Below are 24,398 nucleotides of genomic sequence, written 5' to 3' on the forward strand. Positions count from 1 at the left end.
TTTTACCTAAGTGACTTTACCGAAAAAAACCTAAGAATATGAATCCTTGCAGTCATGAAAGCTTCAAATCTAGAAGTTTTATTCGCGTTAACCATCTAACCCAATCAACCTGCATTATGGACATCTACAGTATATATAAACTAGCAGAAGTACCCGGCGTTGCCCGGGTGAAAAATATATTTCTTAATAACCTTACATATATACACAGATGGGCTGCTACCCCCCCCCCCCAGCCACGATCTCCTCGGCCGCTGTGCAGTAATATGTACGGCCTATAGTGTGGTGGGGTGTCGAGGCCTAGTACCGTGCAGAGCCTCCGGCCTCGCCTAGATTGCCCACCCGGCTGAGGCTGGGTACCGGGGCCGTTACCCCCCCCCCCCCCGCGCTACAATAATACTGTCTAATCGCTATAATTTTATTATCTACCGACCCTATAATAGTAATTGCACACATTGTGGTGGGGGGGGGGAGTGAAGAGGACGTGAAACTTTGATGAATTTACCTCAGAGTCGCGTGGTGGGTGTCGAGGCCTAGTAGCGTGCAGAGCCTCCGGCCTCGCCTAAATTGCCCACTCGGCTGAGGCTGGGTACGGGTGCCGTTCCCCCCCCCCCCCCCGCGCTACAATAATACTGTCTAATCGCTATAATTTAATTATATACCGACCCTATAATAGTAATTACACACATTGGGGTGGGAGGGGAGGGAAGAGGACGTGAAACTTTGATGAATTTACCTCAGAGTCGCGTGTTAATGCGTGCGCATATTTTTTACGGGAATTAAAAATGGCGTCCACCCCGCAGCGAATGCGTCGCTACCCGTTGCCAGGGGCAACTGCCGTGCAAAACCAAACGGACCAATCGTGTCTCGCAAATCCCTCACATTTCGTCCAATGAAACTGCGTATGGTCTGGCGACACACAGACAGACAGACACACACAAAGACACACACACAGACAGACAGACAGATTTGCGATTTTATATATATAGATATAAAAGTTAGTAGTTCCCTGCGTCTTGTTGATATTCGGGCGATTGCCACAAAGTGCTTTGCTTTATCCACCGCTTTCTTTGTTGTCGGAGTGCAGCGACGACTTCGCCTTGGCTCCGTGTCGGCATGAAATGCGTCTGTAGCGCGTTGTGGCGAATGGCGTGCGAGTGGTGCAGCTCATTGACGAACAGCAGTAGCTGCTGCTGCTGTTGTTGTTGTACAACATTAATGGTTGACGCCTCATCAATGTCTCTTTCAATTCACTAGGCGCGATTTAATCACCGATGTGGCTTTTAACTTTGACGATATTACTCATGATTTGAAGCTTTCGTGACTGCAGGCCTCCATACTCTTTGGTTGTTTCGGTGAAAATATCTACGTGACTTTACCGAAAGAACCAAGGAGTTTACTTCTCATAATTTTCTCACAATAACCTCGCCTTAAAGCTTTCGTGACTGCAGGGATTCATCTTCTTGGTCAGGTCTGTCTCCTCGACAGACCTGTTCTCCACCTGAGGACGGCTGCCTGCGTTGTGGCCGAAACGTCGTGAGAATTATTTTATTATGTTTTATTTTTATTATTTTATTATTCCCATTCTACGTGACTTTACCGAAAAAACCAAGAAGAATAACCTCGCCGTTGACTGTTTACATCTCAGATCTAGCACATGGTGTGGGTATGCAGAGCTGTCAACCCCTTACCAGTGCCCTACTTTATTACGGACCAAAACAAATGTGATCGGTCACCCGTGTCCCTTATAAATCTCAGCGTTCATCCTACAAGGTCCCATCACAAAGGAGAACACAAGCAAATAGACAAACAAAATGTTTTTACTCAATTTCCCTGTACAAGAATACGGGAAAACCCGTAAGGGTTGACAGGTGTGGGTATGTAACAACATTACACATCACACTATACAGCACACTATGCACTGTCTATAACTCAGCTATAGTACATGGCGAGGGTATGTAACAGCATTACACATCACACTATACAGCACACTATGCACTGTCTATAACTCAGCTATAGTACATGGTGAGGGTATGTAACAACATTACACATCACACTATACATCACACTATGCACTGTCTATAACTCCGCTATAGTATATGGCGAGGGTATGTAACAGCATTACACATCACACTATACAGCACACTATGCACTGTCTATAACTCAGCTATAGTACATGGTGAAGGTATGTAACAGCATTACACATCACACGATACAGCACACTATGCACTGTCTATAACTCAGCTATAGTACATGGTGAGGGTATGTAACAGCATTACACATCACACTATACAGCACACTATGCACTGTCTATAACTCAGCTATAGTACATGGTGAAGGTATGTAACAGCATTACACATCACACTATACAGCACACTATGCACTGTCTATAACTCAGCTATAGTACATGGTGAGGGTATGTAACAGCATTACACATCACACTATACAGCACACTATGCACTGTCTATAACTCAGCTACAGTACATGGTGAGGGTATGTAACAACATTACACATCACACGATACAGCACACTATGCACTGTCTATAACTCAGCTATAGTACATGGTGAAGGTATGTAACAGCATTACACATCACACTATACAGCACACTATGCACTGTCTATAACTCAGCTATAGTACATGGTGAGGGTATGTAACAGCATTACACATCACACTATACAGCACACTATGCACTGTCTATAACTCAGCTACAGTACATGGTGAAGGTATGTAACAACATTACACATCACACGATACAGCACACTATGCACTGTCTATAACTCAGCTATAGTACATGGCGAGGGTATGTAACAGCATTACACATCACACTATACAGCACACTATGCACTGTCTATAACTCAGCTATAGTACATGGTGAGGGTATGTAACAACATTACACATCACACTATACATCACACTATGCACTGTCTATAACTCCGCTATAGTACATGGCGAGGGTATGTAACAGCATTACACATCACACTATACAGCACACTATGCACTGTCTATAACTCAGCTATAGTACATGGTGAAGGTATGTAACAGCATTACACATCACACGATACAGCACACTATGCACTGTCTATAACTCAGCTATAGTACATGGTGAGGGTATGTAACAGCATTACACATCACACTATACAGCACACTATGCACTGTCTATAACTCAACTATAGTACATGGTGAAGGTATTAACAACATTACACATCACACTATACAGCACACTATGCACTGTATATAACTCAGCTATAGTACATGGTGAGGGTATGTAACAACATTACACATCACACTATACAGCACACTATGCACTGTATATAACTCAGCTATAGTACATGGTGAGGGTATGTAACAACATTACACATCACACTATACAGCACACTATGCACTGTATGTAACTCAGCTGTAATACATGGTGAGGGTATGTAGCAACATTACACATCACACTATACAGCACACTATGCACTGTCTATAACTCAGCTATAGTACATGGTAAGGGTATATAACAGCATTACACATCACACTATACAGCACACTATGCACTGTCTATAACTCAGCTATAGTACATGGTGAGGGTATGTGACAGCATTACACATCACACTATACTGCACACTGCACTGTCTATAACTCAGCTATAGTACATGGTGAAGGTAACAGCATACACACACGTGTACTGTATCTGAGCTGTACATAGTAGATAGTGTGATGTGTCATGTTATAGATAACTTCATCGCTTGGGTCTGGGTAGTAAATATAAACACTGGCATAGCTACTCAGTGGTGTGTGTTATACTTTCATTTAGATACAAATACAGACGCATTTACAACTCATTCATAAATATAAACACACACTCACATAGCTACTCAGCGGTGTGAGTTAAACTGTCATAGACACGTAAAAACTGAAATGCACAAAAATATATATACGTGCAAATACACACGCATTTTTTACGATGGAAACTCACTCTAGATTTGAAGCTTTCGTGACTGCAGGAATCCATTCGCTTTGGTTCTTTCGGTAAAGTCACGTAGGTATAAAATAAAAATAAATTACGTTTCGATTGCAACACAAGAAATCATTATCATGTGGGAAAACCACAGCAATAATTAATTTTTCTCCCAATTACGCAAAAAAAAATATTGCTGTGGTTTTCCCACCTGATGATGATTGCTTGTGTTGCAATCGAAACGTCGTGATTTATTTTTATTTTATACCTACGTGACTGTACCGAATAAACCAAAGAGGATGGAAACTCACGTTTATTCATGACACTGTATGGCCTTCGAAGGTAGTACTGTATACGAAACAGGAGACGTTTCGAGAAACGGCCCCTGTTCACATCACATCGCGAGCCCAGAGAAGATGTAGAGCGACTCTACGAATGTGCTAAGATTGGTTTGGTGTTGTTGTTTGTGCGTCACTGCCAAACGCAGCGTCGCCAAAAGATTTCGGTCATTGGAGAACGGCTCGCCATGCTACGGCGCTGCAGAAGCTGGCGTTGTTATTTATTTATTAATTCGCTGTTGATCCGCTAAACTCTGTCACGTGCACACAAAGAGAAACGCGTGCGTGGAAACCAATTCCAAACCCTTACAATCACGAAAGCAACGATCATCAGAGTAAAAACCCAAACACGCACGCACTCATTCAGAATCGCCCTCCTCCTTTAACTCTCAATGATGTCCTATGAATAGGTCCGTTGCCTGAAACGTCGTTTAATGTTACTTATAAGCTCCACGCAGTGTTTGACGAACGCATTGAGTTACTTTGTGACAGCGAGAGAACGCCCCACATGAACCGTCAGTGCGCACCGCGCTTTCGTGCGTTTGACTGTCCTCTGATGCTCGTGGGTGTTTTGCCTTGCCTCTGTTCTTGGCTCTGTATCAATGTGTTTCACATTGTATTTAAACGTAAACCGTGTAAGATGTAGATTGTAACGTTTTTATTTGGAGTGATTAGATGTTAACTCCCTCGCCTGGTCTGCAGGAGGTCGTGGATTCGATCCCGACCCCGACGCCTGCTGCATATTAGGAGTTTGCGTGTCTCTCTTTCTCACTGGGGTCGTTTATTCCCTCCACATTTACAATCAACATCACGCGTTTAGAGTATTAAGCTACTGCTATACATTTCCACATGATGATAAGCCACTTCGTTGAGCTATCATCTGTGATGGCCACATAGCTTCTGAAAAAGAGCTACATTGCTCAGTGTACCTTACCTGGTAAAATATAACAAAATATAGTCCATAGTAAATCGTTTGATTGATGTTTTTACGCATGTGTAACTTGACACCTTGGACACCCTTGCGAATGAGAAGTTCAATCGAGCGACTTTCCAGGTAAAATATTTTAACCATCAACATCCTGGGGGCTCACAACATCGGAGATGAACAAGGAAGCCAACATTACTTAGCACGAGGTTACAAACCTCACGAGACACTCCGTGTAAATGTGCTCAGGTGGTCAAGGTCACAGACACGAGCTTCGTATCGCACGCAGCTGTCCAGACGCAACGTGAGGCACGTTACACGGTCGGCTTTGACCACTTCCAGACGGGAGCCAGGTCCACTCGCTACACTCTCAGTGGGAGCTGCTCGCCACGACTCTCAGTGGCTTCTCACCGATAGCCGCTCACTGTGGCTGAGAGACGCTGTCCCTGGAGCGCACACGGCGGCGACGAACCAAGACACGAATCGACTCTCACCTGCGCAGAGAGGAGTGTTGCATTCACGTCGCGGTGTTGGGTTTACAGGTCGCGATTTGTTAGAAAACTCAGAGTGGCCAGCCAAACGGTGATGGTTTGTCCCTTGGACTGATGTCGTCCGCTCTGGTGAGGCTCGTTGGATTTCTGCACCAAACCGTACCTTCTAAAACATTATTATTAAAGTATTTTTTTTATTATGTCGTCTCTATCATTGCCATTTATTTGTTCTGGATTTATTTTAGCATAACTGTTTAAAATTGTCTTTAAAAAGAATCAACTTAATATTGTTGTTTTTGACAAATCATCTCCAAACTTAACGGGATCAGGTCGGAGAGTAGGAGGGTGATCATGTGGGTGGTTGAGCAGGTGTGTGGGTGGGTGGAGATTGGTGTTGTAGTGGTTAGTGCACTGTGCTACAAACCTGGTGACCCAGTTCTATTCCCACTGACGACCACCAACACCACTGACGATTGTCTGAACTGGTCCTGGGCATTTCCTAGGTCGACTCAGCCTCAAATTAGTACCTTGTGTAGAGTATAAACATCGCCACTCGGGAGACAAAGGCGGCCGGGATTAGTGCTGGCCACCCACCCCCTCGTGTACCGTTTCGGCCTTCATAGGTGCTCTCTAACAGCACTTGTCCCAACAGTCTGTTCAGGCTATACGGGGGATCTTTGTCTTTGTATATGTGTGTATCTATCTGTGTTTGTATCAGGGGCGGTTTCTTCATTAGGGCGATTGGGCGACGCACCACCAATGTCATTCAACCACAGAGTCACGCTAGCCGTCACTGTCAGCCTCTGGATATAGTCCAATCAGCGTCATGTCACGTTCTGTGGAGTACCGCCTCTTTTGGGGCGATTTCACTACGGCTGAGAATCGCCCCGAGTGGCCCCATAGACTTACATTCAAAGATGTTTTTTTTCGAACGGGGGCGCTCCAATGCATTCTCTATGGCTTCCGGGAGGGCATGCACTAACGTGCTTACGTCATCATACGTGCTTACGTCATCCTACGTAAGCACGTTTCATCCAACAATATAATTTATCGCTACCTAGTGGAATCTTTAATAAAATAAACTTGAGTGGTTTGTTTTAATAGTGAGTATATAAACAAACAAGATGTATTGTAAGAGTCACTTTATTTTTCATTAATATTAAAGAAGTGAAGTTGCCTTTACATGCTTAAGCTGTTAATTTATTCATTGCATGGGTGGACCTTATCCTTATCAATCATCCAGACATTTGCCCCCCCTGAGAGATTTTGCAGGAGCCGCCACTGGTTTGTATGTGTCTGTGTATGAGTGTGTGTCTGTGTGTGACAGTGTGTCTGTGTGTATGTATGTATCTATGTGTATGTATGTATCTGTGTGTATGTACGTGTGTCTATCTGTGTGTGTCTGTGTAGTCTTAACAGACTGTTGGGGAAAGGGCTGTTCGTAGCAAATAACAGAGCCTGTGAAGGCTGTCACTCTTGCACACGAGGGGGTGGGTGGCCAGCACCAAAACAAAAATGCACACAAAGACACACACACAGACACAATAACAAAGACACACACATACAGTAACAAAGACACACACACACAGACACAGTAACAAAGACACACACACAGTAACAAAGACACACACAGACACAAAGGCATACAGACCAACCCACTAACCAAAAGAAAATTATCCCCCGTGTAGCCTTAACAGACTGTAGGGGCAAGTGCTGTTTGCTAGTCGCACCTATGAAGGCCGGCACTGACGCACACCAGCACCACGCCCGACCCGCCTTTGTCTCCCCAGTGGCGATGTTTGCACGTCGCAGCAGGTACTCATTTGAGGCTCAGTCGACCTAGGGGAGAGCCTGGACCGATTCCGATAATCGTCACTGGTGTTGGTGAACCGGTCATGGGCCTCCCCTAGGTCGACTCAGCCTGAAAAAATAGTTCCTGGTACGGTGTGTAAACATCACCACTGGGGAGACAAAGGCGGCCGGGCGTGGTGTTGGCCACCCACCCCCTAGTGTGCTATGCCGGCCTTCATAGGGGCCGTCCATAAATGACGTCACGCGATTTGGGACGATTTTTTACCCCTCCCCCCACTTCGTCACACGGCGTCACAAGTCAGACCCCCCCCCTCAAATATGACGTCACAAAGCTCTGCCCCCCCCCCCCAAAATAAAACATGCCTCAAATAGCTTTAATCTATTGTCATTGTAGTGCATATTTAATGTGGTGCTGCACTCTGATGTTGTAGGAGAAAACATTTATTAAAACGTCTATTTAATTAAGTAGAACGTGTTGTCTATATTTATTTAAGTTGCTCATTTTGACGTGACGTCACATTTCTCAACCCCCCCCCATCGTCACAAATGTCTGCCCCCCCCCCCCAGGTGCGTGACGTCATTCATGGACGTCCCCATAGGTGCTCGCTAACAGCACTTGCCCCAACAGCCTGTGAAGGCTACACGGGGGATCTGTGTCTTTGTGTGCGTGAGTCTGTGCGTTGTGCCCGTTTCTCTGCGCTGCTCACACTCCGTGCTCAGGACGCACGACTCAGATCCAGAATCCTCACTGAGCTACCAACAACACCACCCACGTACAGTGCGGGGTAGAGCGGTTGACTAAACGAGTGGTGGACGGAGTGCAGCAGCTCCATGGAGTCGGCGCGGTAAAACGACAGCAGCCCCGCCTCCCAGTGCAGGTGACACCCGACTCTCCGGGGAGGATCCCTCACCGGCACTGAGGTTGATACACCACCATGATACACTGAGCAGCTGTTGTTGTCTTTATATAAAACCCAGGATGAGTCGTTCTGTCCCAGCCAGCACTCTTTACCATTCCCTTTCCGTGCGATCGTCCCGTACGCGACTCCAACCTCACAGCCCCCCGCCGCACCCCCCACGTCCACCTCCCAGTAGTGCTGACCCGACGAGAAGCTCTCGGAGCACAGGGCTTGTGCATAGCGATCAAAGCGGTGTGGGTGATCGGGGCGACCCTGGGAAACAGGGGTCCACGTCACCGTCTTGAGGTTCGAGGAAATCTGGAGGACGTTGTTGGCTGAGTTTGGGTCCACAGTCGGTGAGCGTCCGTCTGCAGTAACGATAATCACAGTAGCCGTGTAACAACAGCACCACTATAACAACAGCACTCGTGCACTAACATGCACGTACACTACAATAGAGCAATTCATATTGAGCATTGTTATACAACGTTGTAATGCGTAGCTATCGGTGTGATGACATGTAACGGGCACTTTGTCAATCCACTGCTGGATGAGGGCCTCCCTACACCGTGGGGTTCGCGGGGGATATTTGACCATACTTCACCACGCCGGTCACCGCGTGTTGGTGAAGGCAGGCGGCGCGGCTGGCGAAAGCACAGAAGTACAGTACAGCGGTGCGTTTGTCTGCCCCGCCATCTACATTTTTAAAAGTCGAGCTTCAGTTCAACATTCACTGTGTAGTAGATGTAAAACGTGTAATGATACCATCAAAATGTGAACTGCTCTATATATTCTAATGCAGGGCTGAAAACTTAAAATATATGAATTGCTTCCAACATGTATTTGTTAAAAATTTTAATTGAAATAGAACGATCAAACATAGAGCAATTGTTAAGTTTTTTCGGTAAAGCCACGTAGGTAAAATAATAATAATATAAAATAATACTAAAATAACAATAAAAAATAATAATAATAGTGCCAAAATAATAATAAAATAATAATATAATAATGTTTTAATAATAGTAATAAAATAAAAAAATTATAATACAACAATAATAAAATTAAATATTAATACATTGCTTATGATAAAGTAATAATAAAATAATAATAAGATATTTTTATAAGATAATAATAACAAAATAATAATAAAATAAAGTGGTATTAACTAATAATGATAAAATAATAAGAAAATTAACTGATAATAGAATAAAATAATAGAATAATATAAAGTGATACAGTAAATTTAGCTGTGACGGTCCCACCTGAAGACGGAGACTTGTGTTGCCTTCGAAACGTCGTGATTCAATTGAGTTATTTTCATTTATTATTATTTTGTTTTATTATAATTATATTTTACCAACGTGACTTTACCGAAACAACCTCAGAGTATGAATCCTTGCAGTCACGAAAGCTTCAAATCTATAATAAATTGTTAAGTTAAATCAATAAAGTTCTAATAATAAAAAATAAAACACTTTTCAAAAATCGCAGCTTTTGCGATTTGCTAATCGCATTGTTTCAAATTGCGACTTCGATTTGAAATCGATTCATCGTTCAGCCCCACTGTGCGGTAGTGACCGTAGGAGGCAGTGGATCACAGCAGCAGCAGCGTGGATATCAACACCGCCGCAGCGTCTCTGTGTGTGTACAACAAACACAAACATCTCCCGTGTGTCACCTTTCACAGGCTGTAGGGGCAAGTGCTGTTGGTGAGCACCTGTGAAGGCCGGCACGGCACACGAGGTGGGTGTGATAGTGTAGTGATGTACACTCGTGTGTGTGTGTGTGATAGTGTAGTGATGTACACTCGTGTGTGTGATAGTGTAGTGATGTACACTCGTGCGTGTGTGATAGTGTAGTGATGTACACTGTGTGTGGGTGATAGTGTAGTGATGTACACTCGTGTGTGTGTGATAGTGTAGTGATGTACACTCGTGTGTGTGTGATAGTGTAGTGATGTATACTCGTGTGTGTGTGATAGTGTAGTGATGTATACTCGTGTGTGTGTGATAGTGTAGTGATGTACACTCGTGTGTGTGTGTGATAGTGTAGTGATGTACACACGTGTGTGTGTGTGATAGTGTAGTGATGTACACTGTGTGTGTTAGTGTAGTGATGTACACTCGTGTGTGTGATAGTGTAGTGATGTACACTGTGTGTGTGTGATAGTGTAGTGATGTACACTCGTGTGTGTGTGTGATAGTGTAGTGATGTACACTGTGTGTGTGATAGTGTAGTGATGTACACTCGTGTGTGTGATAGTGTAGTGATGTACACCGTGTGAGTGTGATGGTGTAGTGATGTACACTCGTGTGTGTGTGTGATAGTGTAGTGATGTACACTCGTGTGTGTGTGTGATGGTGTAGTGATGTACACTCGTGTGTTTGTGTGATAGTGTAGTGATGTACACTCGTGTGTGTGTGTGTGTTAGTGTAGTGATGTACACTCGTGTGTGTGTGATAGTGTAGTGATGTACACGAGTGTGTGTCTGATAGTGTAGTGATGTGCACTCGTGTGTGTGTGATAGTGAGTGATGTACACTCGTGTGTGTGTGTGTGATAGTGAGTGATGTACACTCGTGTGTGTGTGATATTGTAGTGATGTACACTGTGTGTGTGAGATGGTGTAGTGATGTACACTTGTGTGTGTGTGAAAGTGTAGTGATGTACACTCGTGTGTGTGATAGTGTAGTGATGTACACTCGTGTGTGTGATAGTGTAGTGATGTACACTCGTGTGTGTGTGATAGTGTAGTGATGTATACTCGTGTGTGTGTGTGATAGTGTAGTGATGTACACTCGTGTGTGTGTGTGATAGTGTAGTGATGTACACTCGTGTGTGTGTGTGATAGTGTAGTGATGTACACACGTGTGTGTGTGTGATAGTGTAGTGATGTACACTGTGTGTGTTAGTGTAGTGATGTACACTCGTGTGTGTGATAGTGTAGTGATGTACACTGTGTGTGTGTGATAGTGTAGTGATGTACACTCGTGTGTGTGTGTAATAGTGTAGTGATGTACACTGTGTGTGTGATAGTGTAGTGATGTACACTCGTGTGTGTGATAGTGTAGTGATGTACACTCGTGTGTGTGTGTGTGTGTGATAGTGTAGTGATGTACACCGTGTGAGTGTGATGGTGTAGTGATGTACACTCGTGTGTGTGTGTGATAGTGTAGTGATGTACACTCGTGTGTGTGTGTGTGATGGTGTAGTGATGTACACTCGTGTGTTTGTGTGATAGTGTAGTGATGTACACTCGTGTGTGTGTGTGTGTTAGTGTAGTGATGTACACTCGTGTGTGTGTGATAGTGTAGTGATGTACACGAGTGTGTGTCTGATAGTGTAGTGATGTACACTCGTGTGTGTGTGATAGTGTAGTGATGTACACGAGTGTGTGTCTGATAGTGTAGTGATGTGCACTCGTGTGTGTGTGATAGTGAGTGATGTACACTCGTGTGTGTGTGTGTGATAGTGAGTGATGTACACTCGTGTGTGTGTGATATTGTAGTGATGTACACTGTGTGTGTGAGATGGTGTAGTGATGTACACTTGTGTGTGTGTGAAAGTGTAGTGATGTACACTCGTGTGTGTGATAGTGTAGTGATGTACACTCGTGTGTGTGATAGTGTAGTGATGTACACTCGTGTGTGTGTGATAGTGTAGTGATGTATACTCGTGTGTGTGTGTGTGATAGTGTAGTGATGTACACTCGTGTGTGTGTGTGATAGTGTAGTGATGTACACTCGTGTGTGTGTGTGATAGTGTAGTGATGTACACACGTGTGTGTGTGTGATAGTGTAGTGATGTACACTGTGTGTGTTAGTGTAGTGATGTACACTCGTGTGTGTGATAGTGTAGTGATGTACACTGTGTGTGTGTGATAGTGTAGTGATGTACACTCGTGTGTGTGTGTGATAGTGTAGTGATGTACACTGTGTGTGTGTGATAGTGTAGTGATGTACACTCGTGTGTGTGATAGTGTAGTGATGTACACTCGTGTGTGTGTGTGTGTGTGATAGTGTAGTGATGTACACCGTGTGAGTGTGATGGTGTAGTGATGTACACTCGTGTGTGTGTGTGATAGTGTAGTGATGTACACTCGTGTGTGTGTGTGATGGTGTAGTGATGTACACTCGTGTGTTTGTGTGATAGTGTAGTGATGTACACTCGTGTGTGTGTGTTAGTGTAGTGATGTACACTCGTGTGTGTGTGATAGTGTAGTGATGTACACGAGTGTGTGTCTGATAGTGTAGTGATGTACACTCGTGTGTGTGTGATAGTGTAGTGATGTACACTCGTGTGTGTGATAGTATAATGATGTACACTCGTGTGTGTGATAGTGTAGTGATGTACACTCGTGTGTGTGATAGTGTAGTGATGTACACCGTGTGTGTGAGTGTGATGGTGTAGTGATGTGCACTCGTGTGTGTGTGTGATAGTGAGTGATGTACACTCGTGTGTGTGTGTGATAGTGAGTGATGTACACTCGTGTGTGTGTGATAGTGTAGTGATGTACACTGTGTGTGTGAGATGGTGTAGTGATGTACACTTGTGTGTGTGTGAAAGTGTAGTGATGTACACTCGTGTGTGTGATAGTGTAGTGATGTACACTCGTGTGTGTGATAGTGTAGTGATGTACACTCGTGCGTGTGTGATAGTGTAGTGATGTACACTGTGTGTGTGTGATAGTGTAGTGATGTACACTCGTGTGTGTGTGATAGTGTAGTGATGTACACTCGTGCGTGTGTGATAGTGTAGTGATGTACACTGTGTGTGTGTGATAGTGTAGTGATGTACACTCGTGTGTGTGTGATAGTGTAGTGATGTACACTGTGTGTGTGATAGTGTAGTGATGTACACTCGTGTGTGTGTGATAGTGTAGTGATGTACACTCGTGTGTGTGTGTGATAGTGTAGTGATGTACACTCGTGTGTGTGTGTGATAGTGTAGTGATGTACACACGTGTGTGTGTGTGATAGTGTAGTGATGTACACTGTGTGTGTGTGATAGTGTAGTGATGTACACTCGTGTGTGTGTGATAGTGTAGTGATGTACACTCGTGCGTGTGTGATAGTGTAGTGATGTACACTGTGTGTGTGTGATAGTGTAGTGATGTACACTCGTGTGTGTGTGATAGTGTAGTGATGTACACTGTGTGTGTGATAGTGTAGTGATGTACACTCGTGTGTGTGTGTGATAGTGTAGTGATGTACACTCGTGTGTGTGTGTGTTAGTGTAGTGATGTACACTCGTGTGTGTGATAGTGTAGTGATGTACACTGTGTGTGTGTGTGTGATAGTGTAGTGATGTACACTCGTGTGTGTGTGTGTGTGATAGTGTAGTGATGTACACTGTGTGTGTGATAGTGTAGTGATGTACACTCGTATGTGTGATAGTGTAGTGATGTACACTCGTGTGTGTGTGTGATAGTGTGTGATGTACACCGTGTGAGTGTGATGGTGTAGTGATGTACACTCGTGTGTGTGTGTGATAGTGTAGTGATGTACACTCGTGTGTGTGTGTGTGTGATGGTGTAGTGATGTACACTCGTGTGTGTGTGTGTGTTAGTGTAGTGATGTACACTCGTGTGTGTGTGTGTGTTAGTGTAGTGATGTACACTCGTGTGTGTGTGTGATAGTGTAGTGATGTACACTCGTGTGTTTGTGTGATAGTGTAGTGATGTACACGAGTGTGTGTGTGTGTGAGTGTAGTGATGCACACTCGTGTGTGTGTGATAGTGTAGTGATGTACACTCGTGTGTGTGATAGTGTAGTGATGTACACTCGTGTGTGTGTGTGTGTGTGAGTGTAGTGATGTACACTCGTGTGTGTGTGATAGTGTAGTGATGTACACTCGTGTGTGTGATAGTGTAGTGATGTACACTCGTGTGTGTGATAGTGTAGTGATGTACACCGTGTGTGTGAGTGATGGTGTAGTGATGTACACTCGTGTGTGTGTGAAAGTGTAGTGATGTACACTGTGTGTGTGTGATAGTGTAGTGATGTACACTCGTGTGTGTGTGTGTGATAGTGAGTGATGTACACTCGTGTGTGTGTGATAGTGTAGTGATGTACACTGTGTGTGTGAGATGGTGTAGTGATGTACACTCGAGTGTGTGTGAAAGTGTAGTGATGTACACTCGTGTGTGTGTGTGATAGTGTAGTGATGTACACTCGTGTGTGTGTGTGAGAAAGTGTAGTGAGTTACACTGTGTGTGTGAGATGGTGTAGGGATGTACACTCGTGTGTGTGTGTGTGATAGTGTAGTGATGTTTACTCGTGTGTGTGTGATAGTGAGTGATGTACACTCGTGTGTGTGTGTGTGATAGTGTAGTGATGTACACTCGTGTGTGTGTGTGATAGTGAGTGATGTACACTCGTGTGTGTTTGATAGTGTAGTGATGTACACTCGTGTGTGTGTGTGAGATCGTGTAGTGATGTACACTCTATGTGTGTCTGATAGTGTAGTGATGTACACTCGTGTGTGTGTGTGAGATAGTGTAGTAATGTACACTCGTGTGTGTGTGTGTGATGGTGTAGTGATGTACACTCGTGTGTGTGTGTGATAGTGTAGTGATGTACACTCGTGTGTGTGTGTGATAGTGTAGTGATGTACACTCGTGTGTGTGTGTGATAGTGTAGTGATATACACTCGTGTGTGTGTTAGTGTAGTGATGTACACTCGTGTGTTTGTGTGATAGTGTAGTGATGTACACTCTGTGTGTGTGATAGTGTAGTGATGTACACTCGTGTGTGTGTGATGGTGTAGTGATGTACACTCGTGTGTGTGTGTGTGATAGTGTAGTGATGTACACTCGTGTGTGTGATAGTGTAGTGATGTACACTCGTGTGTGTGATAGTGTAGTGATGTACACTCGTGTGTGTGTGTGTGTGTGATAGTGTAGTGATGTACACCGTGTGTGTGTGTGATAGTGTAGTGATGTACACTCGTGTGTGTAATAGTGTAGTGATGTACAATCGTGTGTGTGATAGTGTAGTGATGTACACTCGTGTGTGTGTGTGATAGTGTAGTGATGTACACTCGTGGGTGTGTGTGTGATAGTGTAGTGATGTACACTCGTGGGTGTGTGTGATAGTGTAGTAATGCACACTCGTGTGTGTGATAGTGTTGTGATGTACACTCGTGTGTGTGATAGTGTAGTGATGTACACTCGTGTGTGTGTGTGTGATAGTGTAGTGATGTACACTCGTGTGTGTGATAGTGTAGTGATGTACACTCGTGTGTGTAATAGTGTAGTGATGTACACTCGTGTGTGTGATAGTGTAGTGATGTACACTCGTGTGTGTAATAGTGTAGTGATGTACACTCGTGTGTGTAATAGTGTAGTGATGTACACTCGTGTGTGTGATAGTGTAGTGATGTACACCGTGTGTGTGAGTGTGATGGTGTAGTGATGTACACTCGTGTGTGTGTGAAAGTGTAGTGATGTACACTGTGTGTGTGTGATAGTGTAGTGATGTACACTCGTGTGTGTGTGTGTGATAGTGAGTGATGTACACTCGTGTGTGTGTGATAGTGTAGTGATGTACACTGTGTGTGTGAGATGGTGTAGTGATGTACACTCGAGTGTGTGTGAAAGTGTAGTGATGTACACTCGTGTGTGTGTGTGATAGTGTAGTGATGTACACTCGTGTGTGTGTGTGAGAAAGTGTAGTGAGTTACACTGTGTGTGTGAGATGGTGTAGGGATGTACACTCGTGTGTGTGTGTGTGATAGTGTAGTGATGTTTACTCGTGTGTGTGTGATAGTGAGTGATGTACACTCGTGTGTGTGTGTGTGATAGTGTAGTGATGTACACTCGTGTGTGTGTGTGATAGTGAGTGATGTACACTCGTGTGTGTTTGATAGTGTAGTGATGTACACTCGTGTGTGTGTGTGAGATCGTGTAGTGATGTACACTCTATGTGTGTCTGATAGTGTAGTGATGTACACTCGTGTGTGTGTGTGAGATAGTGTAGTAATGTACACTCGTGTGTGTGTGTGTGATGGTGTAGTGATGTACACTCGTGTGTGTGTGTGATAGTGTAGTGATGTACACTCGTGTGTGTGTGTGATAGTGTAGTGATGTACACTCGTGTGTGTGTGTGATAGTGTAGTGATATACACTCGTGTGTGTGTTAGTGTAGTGATGTACACTCGTGTGTTTGTGTGATAGTGTAGTGATGTACACTCGTGTGTGTGTGTTAGTGTAGTGATGTACACTCTGTGTGTGTGATAGTGTAGTGATGTACACTCGTGTGTGTGTGATGGTGTAGTGATGTACACTCGTGTGTGTGTGTGTGATAGTGTAGTGATGTACACTCGTGTGTGTGATAGTGTAGTGATGTACACTCGTGTGTGTGATAGTGTAGTGATGTACACTCGTGTGTGTGTGTGTGTGTGATAGTGTAGTGATGTACACCGTGTGTGTGTGTGATAGTGTAGTGATGTACACTAGTGTGTGTAATAGTGTAGTGATGTACACTCGTGTGTGTAATAGTGTAGTGATGTACAATCGTGTGTGTGATAGTGTAGTGATGTACACTCGTGTGTGTGTGTGATAGTGTAGTGATGTACACTCGTGGGTGTGTGTGTGATAGTGTAGTGATGTACACTCGTGGGTGTGTGTGATAGTGTAGTAATGCACACTCGTGTGTGTGATAGTGTTGTGATGTACACTCGTGTGTGTGATAGTGTAGTGATGTACACTCGTGTGTGTGTGTGTGATAGTGTAGTGATGTACACTCGTGTGTGTGATAGTGTAGTGATGTACACTCGTGTGTGTAATAGTGTAGTGATGTACACTCGTGTGTGTGATAGTGTAGTGATGTACACTCGTGTGTGTAATAGTGTAGTGATGTACACTCGTGTGTGTAATAGTGTAGTGATGTACACTCGTGTGTGTGATAGTGTAGTGATGTACACTCGTGTGTGTAATAGTGTAGTGATGTACACTCGTGTGTGTAATAGTATAGTGATGTACACTCGTGTGTGTGATAGTGTAGTGATGTACACTCGTGTGTGTGATAGTGTAGTAATGTACACTCGTGTGTGTGATAGTGTAGTGATGTACACTCGTGTGTGTGTGTGATAGTGTAGTGATCTACACTCGTGTGTGTGTGATAGTGTAGTGATGCACACTCGTGTGTGTGATAGTGTAGTGATGTACACTCGTGTGTGTGTGATAGTGTAGTGATGTACACTCGTGTGTGTGTGATAGTGTAGTGATGTACACTAGTGTGTGTGATAGTGTAGTGATGTCCACTCGTGTGTGTGATAATGTAGTGATGTACAGTCGTGTGTGCGTGATAGTGTAGTGATGTACACTCGTGTGTGTGATAGTGTAGTGATGTACACTCGTGTGTGTGTGTGTGTGATAGTGTAGTGATGTACACCGTGTGAGTGTGATGGTGTAGTGATGTACACTCGTGTGTGTGTGTGATAGTGTAGTGATGTACACTCGTGTGTGTGTGTGATGGTGTAGTGATGTACACTCGTGTGTTTGTGTGATAGTGTAGTGATGTACACTCGTGTGTGTGTGTGTTAGTGTAGTGATGTACACTCGTGTGTGTGTGATAGTGTAGTGATGTACACGAGTGTGTGTCTGATAGTGTAGTGATGTACACTCGTGTGTGTGTGATAGTGTAGTGATGTACACTCGTGTGTGTGATAGTATAATGATGTACACTCGTGTGTGTGATAGTGTAGTGATGTACACTCGTGTGTGTGATAGTGTAGTGATGTACACCGTGTGTGTGAGTGTGATGGTGTAGTGATGTGCACTCGTGTGTGTGTGATAGTGAGTGATGTACACTCGTGTGTGTGTGTGATAGTGAGTGATGTACACTCGTGTGTGTGTGATAGTGTAGTGATGTACACTGTGTGTGTGAGATGGTGTAGTGATGTACACTTGTGTGTGTGTGAAAGTGTAGTGATGTACACTCGTGTGTGTGATAGTGTAGTGATGTACACTCGTGTGTGTGATAGTGTAGTGATGTACACTCGTGCGTGTGTGATAGTGTAGTGATGTACACTGTGTGTGTGTGATAGTGTAGTGATGTACACTCGTGTGTGTGTGACAGTGTAGTGATGTACACTCGTGCGTGTGTGATAGTGTAGTGATGTACACTGTGTGTGTGTGATAGTGTAGTGATGTACACTCGTGTGTGTGTGATAGTGTAGTGATGTACACTGTGTGTGTGATAGTGTAGTGATGTACACTCGTGTGTGTGTGATAGTGTAGTGATGTACACTCGTGTGTGTGTGTGATAGTGTAGTGATGTACACTCGTGTGTGTGATAGTGTAGTGATGTACACTCGTGTGTGTAATAGTGTAGTGATGTACACTCGTGTGTGTAATAGTATAGTGATGTACACTCGTGTGTGTGATAGTGTAGTGATGTACACTCGTGTGTGTGATAGTGTAGTAATGTACACTCGTGTGTGTGATAGTGTAGTGATATACACTCGTGTGTGTGATAGTGTAGTGATGCACACTCGTGTGTGTGTGAGTGTAGTGATGTACACTCGTGGGTGTGTGTGATAGTGTAGTAATGTACACTCGTGTGTGTGATAGTGTAGTGATGTACACTCGTGTGTGTGTGTGATAGTGTAGTGATCTACACTCGTGTGTGTGTGATAGTGTAGTGATGCACACTCGTGTGTGTGATAGTGTAGTGATGTACACTCGTGTGTGTGTGATAGTGTAGTGATGTACACTCGTGTTTGTGTGATAGTGTAGTGATGTACACTAGTGTGTGTGATAGTGTAGTGATGTCCACTCGTGTGTGTGATAATGTAGTGATGTACAGTCGTGTGTGCGTGATAGTGTAGTGATGTACACTCGTGTGTGTGATAGTGTAGTGATGTACACTCGTGTGTGTGTGTGTGTGATAGTGTAGTGATGTACACCGTGTGAGTGTGATGGTGTAGTGATGTACACTCGTGTGTGTGTGTGATAGTGTAGTGATGTACACTCGTGTGTGTGTGTGATGGTGTAGTGATGTACACTCGTGTGTTTGTGTGATAGTGTAGTGATGTACACTCGTGTGTGTGTGTGTGTTAGTGTAGTGATGTACACTCGTGTGTGTGTGATAGTGTAGTGATGTACACGAGTGTGTGTCTGATAGTGTAGTGATGTACACTCGTGTGTGTGTGATAGTGTAGTGATGTACACTCGTGTGTGTGATAGTATAATGATGTACACTCGTGTGTGTGATAGTGTAGTGATGTACACTCGTGTGTGTGATAGTGTAGTGATGTACACCGTGTGTGTGAGTGTGATGGTGTAGTGATGTGCACTCGTGTGTGTGTGATAGTGAGTGATGTACACTCGTGTGTGTGTGTGATAGTGAGTGATGTACACTCGTGTGTGTGTGATAGTGTAGTGATGTACACTGTGTGTGTGAGATGGTGTAGTGATGTACACTTGTGTGTGTGTGAAAGTGTAGTGATGTACACTCGTGTGTGTGATAGTGTAGTGATGTACACTCGTGTGTGTGATAGTGTAGTGATGTACACTCGTGCGTGTGTGATAGTGTAGTGATGTACACTGTGTGTGTGTGATAGTGTAGTGATGTACACTCGTGTGTGTGTGACAGTGTAGTGATGTACACTCGTGTGTGTGTGATAGTGTAGTGATGTACACTCGTGTGTGTGTGATAGTGTAGTGATGTACACTGTGTGTGTGATAGTGTAGTGATGTACACTCGTGTGTGTGTGATAGTGTAGTGATGTACACTGTGTGTGTGTGATAGTGTAGTGATGTACACTCGTGTGTGTGTGATAGTGTAGTGATGTACACTGTGTGTGTGATAGTGTAGCGATGTACACTCGTGTGTGTGTGATAGTGTAGTGATGTACACTCGTGTGTGTGTGTGATAGTGTAGTGATGTACACTCGTGTGTGTGTGTGATAGTGTAGTGATGTACACACGTGTGTGTGTGTGATAGTGTAGTGATGTACACTGTGTGTGTGTGATAGTGTAGTGATGTACACTCGTGTGTGTGTGATAGTGTAGTGATGTACACTCGTGCGTGTGTGATAGTGTAGTGATGTACACTGTGTGTGTGTGTGTGATAGTGTAGTGATGTACACTCGTGTGTGTGATAGTGTAGTGATGTACACTCGTGTGTGTGTGTGTGTGATAGTGTAGTGATGTACACCGTGTGAGTGTGATGGTGTAGTGATGTACACTCGTGTGTGTGTGTGATAGTGTAGTGATGTACACTCGTGTGTGTGTGTGATGGTGTAGTGATGTACACTCGTGTGTTTGTGTGATAGTGTAGTGATGTACACTCGTGTGTGTGTGTGTGTTAGTGTAGTGATGTACACTCGTGTGTGTGTGATAGTGTAGTGATGTACACGAGTGTGTGTCTGATAGTGTAGTGATGTACACTCGTGTGTGTGTGATAGTGTAGTGATGTACACTCGTGTGTGTGATAGTATAATGATGTACACTCGTGTGTGTGATAGTGTAGTGATGTACACTCGTGTGTGTGATAGTGTAGTGATGTACACCGTGTGTGTGAGTGTGATGGTGTAGTGATGTGCACTCGTGTGTGTGTGATAGTGAGTGATGTACACTCGTGTGTGTGTGTGATAGTGAGTGATGTACACTCGTGTGTGTGTGATAGTGTAGTGATGTACACTGTGTGTGTGAGATGGTGTAGTGATGTACACTTGTGTGTGTGTGAAAGTGTAGTGATGTACACTCGTGTGTGTGATAGTGTAGTGATGTACACTCGTGTGTGTGATAGTGTAGTGATGTACACTCGTGCGTGTGTGATAGTGTAGTGATGTACACTGTGTGTGTGTGATAGTGTAGTGATGTACACTCGTGTGTGTGTGACAGTGTAGTGATGTACACTCGTGTGTGTGTGATAGTGTAGTGATGTACACTCGTGTGTGTGTGATAGTGTAGTGATGTACACTGTGTGTGTGATAGTGTAGTGATGTACACTCGTGTGTGTGTGATAGTGTAGTGATGTACACTGTGTGTGTGTGATAGTGTAGTGATGTACACTCGTGTGTGTGTGATAGTGTAGTGATGTACACTGTGTGTGTGATAGTGTAGCGATGTACACTCGTGTGTGTGTGATAGTGTAGTGATGTACACTCGTGTGTGTGTGTGATAGTGTAGTGATGTACACTCGTGTGTGTGTGTGATAGTGTAGTGATGTACACACGTGTGTGTGTGTGATAGTGTAGTGATGTACACTGTGTGTGTGTGATAGTGTAGTGATGTACACTCGTGTGTGTGTGATAGTGTAGTGATGTACACTCGTGCGTGTGTGATAGTGTAGTGATGTACACTGTGTGTGTGTGTGTGATAGTGTAGTGATGTACACTCGTGTGTGTGTGTGTGTGTGATAGTGTAGTGATGTACACTGTGTGTGTGTGGTAGTGTAGTGATGTACACTCGTGTGTGTGTGTGATAGTGTAGTGATGTACACTGTGTGTGTGATAGTGTAGTGATGTACACTCGTATGTGTGATAGTGTAGTGATGTACACTCGTGTGTGTGTGTGATAGTGTGTGATGTACACCGTGTGAGTGTGATGGTGTAGTGATGTACACTCGTGTGTGTGTGTGATAGTGTAGTGATGTACACTCGTGTGTGTGTGTGTGTGTGATGGTGTAGTGATGTACACTCGTGTGTGTGTGTGTGTGTGTTAGTGTAGTGATGTACACTCGTGTGTGTGTGTGTGTTAGTGTAGTGATGTACACTCGTGTGTGTGTGTGATAGTGTAGTGATGTACACTCGTGTGTTTGTGTGATAGTGTAGTGATGTACACGAGTGTGTGTGTGTGTGAGTGTAGTGATGCACACTCGTGTGTGTGTGATAGTGTAGTGATGTACACTCGTGTGTGTGATAGTGTAGTGATGTACACTCGTGTGTGTGTGTGTGTGTGAGTGTAGTGATGTACACTCGTGTGTGTGATAGTATAATGATGTACACTCGTGTGTGTGATAGTGTAGTGATGTACACTCGTGTGTGTGATAGTGTAGTGATGTACACCGTGTGTGTGAGTGTGATGGTGTAGTGATGTGCACTCGTGTGTGTGTGATAGTGAGTGATGTACACTCGTGTGTGTGTGTGATAGTGAGTGATGTACACTCGTGTGTGTGTGATAGTGTAGTGATGTACACTGTGTGTGTGAGATGGTGTAGTGATGTACACTTGTGTGTGTGTGAAAGTGTAGTGATGTACACTCGTGTGTGTGATAGTGTAGTGATGTACACTCGTGTGTGTGATAGTGTAGTGATGTACACTCGTGCGTGTGTGATAGTGTAGTGATGTACACTGTGTGTGTGTGATAGTGTAGTGATGTACACTCGTGTGTGTGTGACAGTGTAGTGATGTACACTCGTGTGTGTGTGATAGTGTAGTGATGTACACTCGTGTGTGTGTGATAGTGTAGTGATGTACACTGTGTGTGTGATAGTGTAGTGATGTACACTCGTGTGTGTGTGATAGTGTAGTGATGTACACTGTGTGTGTGTGATAGTGTAGTGATGTACACTCGTGTGTGTGTGATAGTGTAGTGATGTACACTGTGTGTGTGATAGTGTAGCGATGTACACTCGTGTGTGTGTGATAGTGTAGTGATGTACACTCGTGTGTGTGTGTGATAGTGTAGTGATGTACACTCGTGTGTGTGTGTGATAGTGTAGTGATGTACACACGTGTGTGTGTGTGATAGTGTAGTGATGTACACTGTGTGTGTGTGATAGTGTAGTGATGTACACTCGTGTGTGTGTGATAGTGTAGTGATGTACACTCGTGCGTGTGTGATAGTGTAGTGATGTACACTGTGTGTGTGTGTGATAGTGTAGTGATGTACACTCGTGTGTGTGATAGTGTAGTGATGTACACTCGTGTGTGTGTGTGTGTGATAGTGTAGTGATGTACACCGTGTGAGTGTGATGGTGTAGTGATGTACACTCGTGTGTGTGTGTGATAGTGTAGTGATGTACACTCGTGTGTGTGTGTGATGGTGTAGTGATGTACACTCGTGTGTTTGTGTGATAGTGTAGTGATGTACACTCGTGTGTGTGTGTGTGTTAGTGTAGTGATGTACACTCGTGTGTGTGTGATAGTGTAGTGATGTACACGAGTGTGTGTCTGATAGTGTAGTGATGTACACTCGTGTGTGTGTGATAGTGTAGTGATGTACACTCGTGTGTGTGATAGTATAATGATGTACACTCGTGTGTGTGATAGTGTAGTGATGTACACTCGTGTGTGTGATAGTGTAGTGATGTACACCGTGTGTGTGAGTGTGATGGTGTAGTGATGTGCACTCGTGTGTGTGTGATAGTGAGTGATGTACACTCGTGTGTGTGTGTGATAGTGAGTGATGTACACTCGTGTGTGTGTGATAGTGTAGTGATGTACACTGTGTGTGTGAGATGGTGTAGTGATGTACACTTGTGTGTGTGTGAAAGTGTAGTGATGTACACTCGTGTGTGTGATAGTGTAGTGATGTACACTCGTGTGTGTGATAGTGTAGTGATGTACACTCGTGCGTGTGTGATAGTGTAGTGATGTACACTGTGTGTGTGTGATAGTGTAGTGATGTACACTCGTGTGTGTGTGACAGTGTAGTGATGTACACTCGTGTGTGTGTGATAGTGTAGTGATGTACACTCGTGTGTGTGTGATAGTGTAGTGATGTACACTGTGTGTGTGATAGTGTAGTGATGTACACTCGTGTGTGTGTGATAGTGTAGTGATGTACACTGTGTGTGTGTGATAGTGTAGTGATGTACACTCGTGTGTGTGTGATAGTGTAGTGATGTACACTGTGTGTGTGATAGTGTAGCGATGTACACTCGTGTGTGTGTGATAGTGTAGTGATGTACACTCGTGTGTGTGTGTGATAGTGTAGTGATGTACACTCGTGTGTGTGTGTGATAGTGTAGTGATGTACACACGTGTGTGTGTGTGTGATAGTGTAGTGATGTACACTGTGTGTGTGTGATAGTGTAGTGA

At 44.1% G+C, this 24,398-nt stretch overlaps 2 protein-coding genes across 2 annotated transcripts in view; one reads left to right on the forward strand and one right to left on the reverse strand.

Moving 5' to 3' along the window:
• LOC144947438 (zinc-binding protein A33-like) overlaps positions 1 to 24,398 on the forward strand; it is a 374,175-nt gene that overhangs the window by 225,796 nt on the left and 123,981 nt on the right.
• LOC144947490 (E3 ubiquitin-protein ligase TRIM11-like) overlaps positions 8,221 to 24,398 on the reverse strand; it is an 85,828-nt gene continuing 69,650 nt past the window's right edge. The window contains exon 6 of the mRNA XM_078876716.1: positions 8,221 to 8,771. Within this exon, the coding sequence (XP_078732842.1) occupies positions 8,221 to 8,771 (551 nt within the window). The remainder of the gene's footprint in view (positions 8,772 to 24,398) is intronic.

The sequence above is a fragment of the Lampetra fluviatilis genome, chromosome 45 (genome assembly GCF_964198595.1).
Source record: "Lampetra fluviatilis chromosome 45, kcLamFluv1.1, whole genome shotgun sequence".
Classification (NCBI taxonomy): Eukaryota; Metazoa; Chordata; class Hyperoartia; order Petromyzontiformes; family Petromyzontidae; genus Lampetra; species Lampetra fluviatilis.